Below are 9,184 nucleotides of genomic sequence, written 5' to 3'. Positions count from 1 at the left end.
CCTCAGTGACCTGTAGTCACCCGGAACAGTTATGTTGAAAAAAGTAACACATTTATAAAAAAAAAAAGAAAAGAAATATAAAATGTTAAACATAATTTAAAATATTTTTTTACAATAAAAATATTATTTTTAGTCTTTGATGTTATTTGGTACTGTGATTTTGATAATTCAAATTATTATTTTCTAATTTTATAGAGAGAGGATGCCCGTTGCCATAGTGCAACATCGCGATGAGTAGATTTTCAACTTGAGGAAAGTCTAGTCAGATACTAAATTGGACTTTTTCTCCTTTATTCCTGTATGGATTCTGATTTCATGAAAGATCAAAGTAGAGTAAGTATGTGTTTATCGAATCAGTAATGTTGGGAATTCGCAATTTAACAAATAAACGTGCATGCAGGCCTTCTCTGGAGGGGTCTAAAATAAACTTTGTCTCCAGTTTCCCAATGTTCCATTCATACTGTACTGATACTCACATGCTAAAGCATTTTCTTTCCTTTCCTTGGCATTGATCCTGTCATATGCCATGTATGCCTGCATTTATTTATGTTATCTTTTCCTTTAGACCACCCTCGCTATATAAGGTTTAAACAGGGCTGTCAACTCTCACGCATATTGGCCGTGAGTCTCACGCATTCGGTCACTTTCTCACGCCGTCACGGTCTCACGCCAAGGTAGTAAAATATCACGCCTAGGTAGTAAATCTCACGCAAAGAGCTGAAAAATTAGTCAAATCTCACGCATCGTCATGAATAATTTCTTACTCCTACCCCCCCCTTTTCACATTCTCGAGCGCCATGCCCATGGCTCAAGTAATCATGGTTCAAAATGAACATTGGAGTCGGTAAATCCCGGTACGCCTCTGACTGTCTCACGCCAAGCAATTCCAAAAAAGTTGACAGCCCTGGGTTTAAATTACGAATTTATAACTTTATAACTTTCGCATCATCAAGCTTATTAAAAACATGTTTTTAACAATACAAATTACAATACAAACACAATGAACATACCTTTTATTTCTTCTTCGAACAATACAAGCTTTATTTTGTTCCAAAATCCATGTTTTTATCGCAATTTTTGACGTAAACATGTAAAAGAGCTGAAATGAATACAAAACTGGTGATGCAAACTCCAAAACATTCGCGTAGCACGAGCGCTTGCCGCTTGATGTATGCTCGTTTTGACAGTGATTTACACTCGCGTATCAAGCATTTTCAAGCGCGTTTGACAGTCATGACAGTATTTTATTTGCATGCATGCATGACGCAATTTTGCATTTATTCAAGATGGCGAATTTCTTGAAAAACATGATGTATTTTTCTTTAAAAATCCATCATTTCACAAATTCTTTGCCACTTTCCACTCATCTGATCATCTTTTTATCATTTTATGTGACGGAAGTGATGCTGATTTTACAAAGCAAAGGTATGTTTTTTGCTTTTCCGATTATTTTTAAATGGTTTTTTGAGACAAGAACTTCCTAGCAGAATAGCTGTTTTCACTTGTTTTCAAAAAGTTGTTTTAACCTTGTTTTTTACCCCATAATTTCCCTCATTTATCGAAGCCCTGCCCTCCTTCCAATACATTAAAAAACCTTGACTTCAAAGTATTTGGCAACTGTTTAACCTTGATGCAAAAGTAAACCTTGATGTAATTGTAAACGTAATAATTTAGTCCCTATAGCGAGGGTGGTACGTCTAAAAGAAAAGATCGCCAAAATATAACTAGGGCTAGGGGGTAAATGAAAAATTTGCAAAAATACATGTTTTTTAATTTTACATTAATTTACAACTCATCATTCATGATCAATTTTCTTAGCTTCCTTCTGAGCAGTCTACTGCCTTATTCTTCTCAAAATATCTTTATGTCTGAAGCATTTCAAGCCCAAGCATCCAGCCCTCGAATTAACCCACGGCACCCATGGCATTTTGCCGTGGGTGCCCATACCCACTGCCATAATGCCCAAAATATGTCCTTTACCCAAGGCAGTCACTTGCCGTGCCCTCTAATGAAGTTGCCGTCGGTGCCCCAGCCCTGCCCCTTCATTCATCTATCGACTCTCTTAGACTATGTTTGTGTGTGTTTTCTTCACTTTTGACAAATTGCCTTGGTGCTCTTCTCAAATTTTCAACAGTTGCCATGATGCCCTCTTGAAATATTACAAACTGCCGTGCTGCCTTGCCTTTTCAGTGAAAATCCAAGGCAATTATCAACTTGCCCTAAAAAAGTTGCCATGCCCCTTCAGATCCTTAATTCGAGGGCTGCAAGCATCCATGTGATGCCTTTGGCAATACGCACTCATTGATATCCGGGCACACATATCATACACACAAAAACAGTGTCTGGGCCATCAGCACTCTTTGCTTTGCTTGTCCTCCGCACCCAAGGTTTTTTCCTCTTTCTTTTCTCTTTGCCAAAAAGCAGAAATAATATGTTGCCGTTATATAGTGTTAACCCCTGGACACTACCGGTCATCTAACAGCATTTCTGATTGGTCGATAACTTGAAATGCTCATTTCAATTGCCAACTATGACTATTTATGGTCAGACTTGCATAAATTTGCAGATGATCTTATTAATACCTCTTTGAATTTTTGATTGATTCAAAATTGGACACAATATTCATTTTGGCCAATCGGCAGGTAGTTCTCCTTAAGATGACAACATGCAGCAGATTGACAACTATATTAAGTATTGGAAGGACTCATTCACAATTTGCTTTTGCATTTTTCTTAACCTCTGTAACATCAGAGTGAAAATCTTTAAAGTTTAAATACATGTACTTATTATATTCAATTCAATTTTAAATATTTTAGGAGTTGTAGTTTGAAATGACAGCTATATTGGTGCCCACTGAGGGTCCTGCTGAGGTAATCAATGCCAGGCGGACAGAGTCACTAGATGCACCAAACATTCTCAATCTTGTCGGCCCAAACACAGAGCCACAATTTGGACTAATCAATGTGGTCAATATCATGTAAGTAATCCATCCACTTTAATAATATTTTAGTTTTTGGGTCACCTGAACATAAACATTCATGGGAACAAAATGATGTGTAGGTGTGATGTGTGGTTGTTAATATTATTTCGGTTAAGATATTTAAAATTACTTGTTCAAAGATTTTGTTGAATGGAACTTGGGCAGAATGGTTCATATTAAGGTTACGCTAAATTTCTATGGTTCTCATCCTAATGTGGGCTGTACATAGCCACCTAAACCAATTTTTTTCTCCAGAAAATAAACATCGTAGACCTAAAAATCATAGGTCATCTCGAAGCTAACATTCTAAGCATTATTATTAATTATTATTTATAAATCTAGCTCATACACAAATGTACTTTTTCAGTGTTTCAATTTTGTTCACGTCCCATGAGCATGAAGATTTTTGTGACAGAGGCCATAATTTAGTGATGCATGCCCCGATTTTGCTTTTAATTTGGCTACAGATAATAAACAGTTCAATAAAATAATGTCACTATTTAGCCTGTATAAAGCTTGTGTTGATTTCATTTTATAAGCTTAAGCATTGACAAAATTTGCATGGAATCTGGTACCACTTGTTGTCTTAAATTGTAACAATAATATTGTTTTTGTGTATGATATTATCGCCAGAATTCTTAGCTACATTATTTCTATGATACCTTACGTATAGGATAATGGCCAAGGATTAGAACGTGAGTGGGTAAGAATGGCTGAGCCGCGGAGCGCGGCCATTCTTACCCACTCACGCTCTAATCCGCATGCCATTAACCGACTTAATACACACCTATGACGTCGCGCTATTGTTTTACCGCTCCATTATTTTTCACGAATGGAGTGTTATTGAAATAGGTTGCTCTTTACAAATTGATCAATTACTCATTGATGCCGGACAATACACAAATATAATGATCGTACTCAAATTTTAGGTGCGAGTGCAAAAATAGTCCGACTCAGCTTTATGTAAAATTTCTATAGAAATACCCATCATATCACGATCCAGGTGTTTAGTTCAAATCATCCGTAACCACCTTCTTGAATTATACAGATTTAAAATGTTTGTTACACAAATTGAATAAACGTAGATTCGTAAAATCATTAAAGTGATTAGACCATCAATAGTTCTTTATGCCCACTTCTAATGTATTAACTGTTGAAGTAGTTGCGTTTAGGTCTCTATTTTTGCATAATAAGGAAAATTGGCAAAAGGTCATATAGCATGTATAGGCTCATATGAAATGGTCATTACAGTTGTCAACCTCAAGAAAACTACACCTATCGCTATACCTGAGCAATGATACTCTTCTCTGTGAATCGAGTTTACGATTTTGGAACAACCATGCAATTATGGACACTATTGTTTATCTTGGATAATTTTGTGATGGAATCATTCCGAGGATATATATCGTTGATTCGCAGCAGAAGGACCAAAATCAGGTACGAAAAGGTACGAAAATTTTAAATGTACTACAACACATTTTACCTAGGCCTATTATTGTCCTTGAACTTTGTCGGCAAAAAACAAAACAAACTTCGCTGCCTTCGACGCGAAATAAAAGCCACCTCAACTTACAGTCCCCTTCCGAAATCAAATGGAGCGCCCTAACATTGTAATATTTAATTACCGTAAAATGGGGTAACTTCGGTAAGCGGGGTAACTTTGGTCGCTTCAAATATATTTTTTAAATGGTCATATTTCCGTACAGAAATATTGTTTTAAGTCATATTTGGTCTCAATTTGTTAAGAAATATATTTGGAAGAAGTCGCTCATGTCCAATTTCTTTGAAAGTTACGAAAATATTGGCATTTTGACCAAAAATGAGCATTTTTTACATTTTTTTTTTTTTTTTTTAAAATCGATATTTGTGAGCAAGGATGCGTGCTTGCTTAATTTTGCATGGGGACAAATGTCACAAAAAACAAAACCTTGCCCATATACAGCGAAGATCAATTTTTTTCCTTTTCTTTTCTTCATGGAATGTAATACTCTGACCAAAGTTGCCCCAAATGCGGGTAACTTTGGTCAGGCTATTTTCAACCCCTAGGGCACCCTTTCAAAATTATTCAAAAATCTTTTTCAACTTCAAGGTGTAGAAGGAACCCTAACGTCATAAAAAAGAGATAATAAGAAATATATTTGGTTTTATTTGGAAGCAGTGGTTTAAAAACTCTGAAAAGTGCCCAAAGTTACCCGTTTTACGGTATCGGATAGGCCTACTGATCGATGTAAGTAAATATTCAAGCATGCCAAAATACCATCAGATGAAACATCAGATATACTAATGACAAATAAAAATTATACAGAAAATAGACCTACTGTGGCTTTTATCATTATTAAACATGCCCGAAGAGAACGATTTGAAAATAAACAGATTCATAGGCCTAAATACATTGATACAGAATGTGTATTATGTATGTAGCAATGTTGCCCAAAATATGACAACTTATATGTAGGGCCTAAGCCACTGAAAACGATAAAAATATAAAGAAGGAAAAAAAATGTTATAAAAACAGTAAGCGTAGAAAGAAAGGTCCAAATAAATAAAAGTAAAGGCCTACTAAGTAAAGCCTAAGTGAGGGTAAAACACATCTTGCATAATAAGTACAACGTACTTAGCCAACAATTTAACCTGCCCGCTTTGATCTTGACTTACTTTTCACAGATTGCATTGTAAGGGCTCACATAGCAACTTTTTTACGTATTTTGTTGGTGGCACCTAAGAGCAAATCAGACACATCCTTCTGATATCAAATAATTTAGATTTTTATTAAATTCGCGATACAATACACATTTTAAGGCAAATTATTAAAAATTGATATTTTTGAAATTTAACAGTCCTCAAAGTAAATTGTATAAATCTAACGATATGCAGTAAATAGTAGGAAGTTGGGTTGAACAGCCGTCAATCATATGAAAATTGTGACCTTCATTATTAAAGATATAGATTTTTCCTCAAAACACTAAAAATGTAGGTCTTTTTGGAAACAAATATGAAAGGTCAAATTTTTAATTGAGTCGGCTTTTCATCCCAGCTACATAGGCCTATAGTTTAATTACATATCATTAGATTTATAAAGTTTACTTGAGGACTGTTAAATTTGGAAAAATATAAAAATATGAAATTTTAATAATTTGTATTATATCGCTAATTTCACAAAATCAAAATTATTATTATTATTAGATATAGGGACAATCCTCGTATTCAGCATGCAATTCGATATGTCTGATGTGCTCTCAGGTCCCATGACAATACTGTGCAAATGTTGCTATCCGCTTCCTCAATTTATTGTATTAATGAAAATCATTTTCTTCTTGTTTTTCAGTATCATTGTTTTGCATGAATGAAGTGATGATAACAATACCGCACTTTTCGCAAATACTTGCTTTTCAAAAGTGCAATTGATATTAACACTACATTCGTAATGCCAGTACTTTTCCCTGAAAAGTATTTGCTTTTCAGAGAAAAGAGAAAGGCATTTACTTAATGGCGTGTTATTAGTGATCATCGCCCATTCGTGGAAAATAATGGAGCGGTAAAACAATAGCGCGACGTCATAGGTGTGTATTAACATAACATATGTGGTATGCTAGTGTTACTAGGATTCACCAAAAATGAAATATCTGGGCGTTTAGGCACACTCCGCTGTCATTTTGTGACGGTTTTCAATTACCGAGTTACGGCCACTGCATAAAATACACGCCCGAAAAATCGCTTCTTTCATCAACATCTTTCATTCTGTTGATGTCAAAATGGACATGACGATTAATGAATAGCGTTACATGCTAATCAGTAACTTACTTCTTACCAATTTGGTCCAAAGATGCCAAAATTTCAAATTATTTATCCTTCGGACACTTGATTTGAATTCAGCATTTCAGCGTGTGTTGATTTCTGAAGAGGTCACTATTTCTCACGCTTCGGCGGCCCCCGAGCTCTACGCACTTACTCTACAAACTCGGCCTTATTTCAATTTGACCCGCTAGCTATGTCAAACAACTGTGTCCAATTTTCTTTGCCATTTTCTTCCTCTCCCGCACTCTCCTTCAGTCCCTCTTGCTTTCCCCCTCTATTTCTCTCTCTCTCTCTTTCTCGCAGAAAATATATAATTAATCCATAGGGCCTGCAATAGGCCTAAAACCAATCTTTAAAAAAATATTAATTGGCTGGCATTTTTTTTCTTCAGGGGGGGTCCCAAATATACGGGGGGTCAGAAATTTTGGAAAGAAAATAGGGGGGTCATAAAATTTTAATGACCAAATGTAGAGAATCTGAGTCACAAGATGACTACAGATAGTGTGTTTATTTTATTTAAAAGAACCGATTTCAATACAATTTTAGCCTGTTTAGGGGTAAGGTGTAGGCCTATCGGTGGTGGCTGGGAAGGAAAAAAAAAAGCAATTTTATTGGCGCTGACTTTTTGTAAATTTGGGACCGCCCCTTCCAAAGAAAACTTCCCAGCCCGTCCTCCATAAAAGTAATGCATGAGAAAAAAAAACACATGAAAACTAGGCCTAATAGGCCTATACCAACTGGGATGTGAAATAGGCCTAATATGGAGACAAATTTTAATGGCCTTTACAAGATTGCAAAAAATACCCCCCGCATGGCAAAAAAAAAGCATGAAATTTTTAGTAGGCCGAGAGGGCAGTGGCGGATTCAGGAATCGCGCGACCATCGGGAGGGTGTCTGAGGGGATGTGAGCCTCGAAAACGGAGGGGGGTACCAGTGCAGGGCCTCAAATTGCAAAACCTGTTTCTTGATGACCTACTATCAAAATGATTTTGCTGGAACAAATTCGCACGAATGGAGCAAAAGTTTAATGATATTAAAAATGGACCTAAATACTCGGCGCTTATATAGGCCTACTGCTTTGTCAATCCCAGTCCAACAATTAAGGGATGTTGAAAAAAAATGAGACCCTCAACTTTTGGGATTGTTACAAAATTCAGAGATGCACAGACAGACCCCAAAAATCCTGAACTTGCAAATCAGTGGCGAGCGTGGAGTGGAGCTCTCGCCCAGCACCCGGGAGTTCGGGGCCCGCTCAAGAGCCCTGGTGGGGGTAAGCCAGATGGTTTCTGCACATTTCGCACCACAGGAAACTTAAAGGACATTTCAGAGGCTATTAAAAAACAACATTTCAAAGCTCCTGGCTTGTTCTACACTTTTAATAACAAGTGCTTCCTTCTTCCAGAAAACATGCTTTAAAGTTTCGAGTTTCCTATACTTTTATGCACAAGAGACACTCTTATAAAAATGTTTTTGGTTTTATTACATGACCAATATGGCTGATGTGGAATTGAAGCAGAAAATTGGTATCCACTGCTTCCCCCACTCCACCACACCTACCGGCACCCCATCCTGGGCCTTCACGTCCAGTGTGCTTTTGGTTAAAATTTCAAGACAAATATTTTAGCAGATTTAGCACCCCAAAAGAGACCATTTTTGACATAAAAACCTGAGTGTTTTAGACTTTTTGAAAAAAAATCATTCCTTCACTCCTAAAAAGTGGTTTTAAATGTTCAGTTTCCTATACTTTTGTACATGAGAGACATTCTTCAAAGTTTTTTGACCCAATATAATATTAAACATGGCCTACATGACTGAAATTGATAGTACATATGTATAGGCCTATAATGCAATATAAAAACAATGATTCATCAAATTGTCCCCCCATCGGGATGTGGGAGGGCCCACACCGGGTACTAATGCATGAAGAATACATTGTATGATATAAGAGTAATTTGTAAAATTCGGTATGTTAAACATACAGAGTGTCGCTACAAATTGGGACTTGAATAGTAGGCCTATATCCCAAGAGAAATACATACACACACTCACTCACCCCCACCCAACCTCCCCCACCCCACCTCAAGTCCACCCCGACGGCCACACAAAGCGAAATGATACAGCTAAAAGGTCCACATCAAACCTTTGACCCAAGTTTGCTTCCATTTAGACTTAAACGTGACTTGATCTTAGAGTATACATGGTATACATAGGCCTATACGGCATCAGTCCATGCAGCATCATCTCAAACGTCATCGTTCATTAATACACATTGCATACTTCTTACTAAGGTAAGAGATGGGATTTTGAACGCAAAACCCGACAGCAATCAGTGGCATGCTGGTCCGATTCATAAATTTTTGGCATGAAAAGGTGCTCAATAATATAAAACTTTGATTTGGCCACGATGCA

The 9,184-nt window shown here is 36.7% G+C and overlaps 1 protein-coding gene across 1 annotated transcript in view; it reads left to right on the top strand.

Annotated features, from left to right (window-relative positions):
* Window positions 1–212: 212 nt before the first annotated feature.
* LOC140153252 (cilia- and flagella-associated protein 61-like) overlaps window positions 213–9,184 on the top strand; it is a 35,756-nt gene continuing 26,784 nt past the window's right edge. Inside the window, exons 1-2 of the mRNA XM_072175946.1 lie at window positions 213–333; window positions 2,817–2,977. Of these exons, the coding sequence (XP_072032047.1) occupies window positions 2,832–2,977 (146 nt within the window). The 5' untranslated portion in view covers window positions 213–333; window positions 2,817–2,831. The remainder of the gene's footprint in view (window positions 334–2,816; window positions 2,978–9,184) is intronic.

Source organism: Amphiura filiformis, chromosome 5 (assembly GCF_039555335.1).
Source record: "Amphiura filiformis chromosome 5, Afil_fr2py, whole genome shotgun sequence".
NCBI classification, from domain to species: Eukaryota; Metazoa; Echinodermata; class Ophiuroidea; order Amphilepidida; family Amphiuridae; genus Amphiura; species Amphiura filiformis.
Note: the sequence above shows the minus strand (reverse complement) of the source record. Positions and strands in the feature narration are given on the sequence as shown.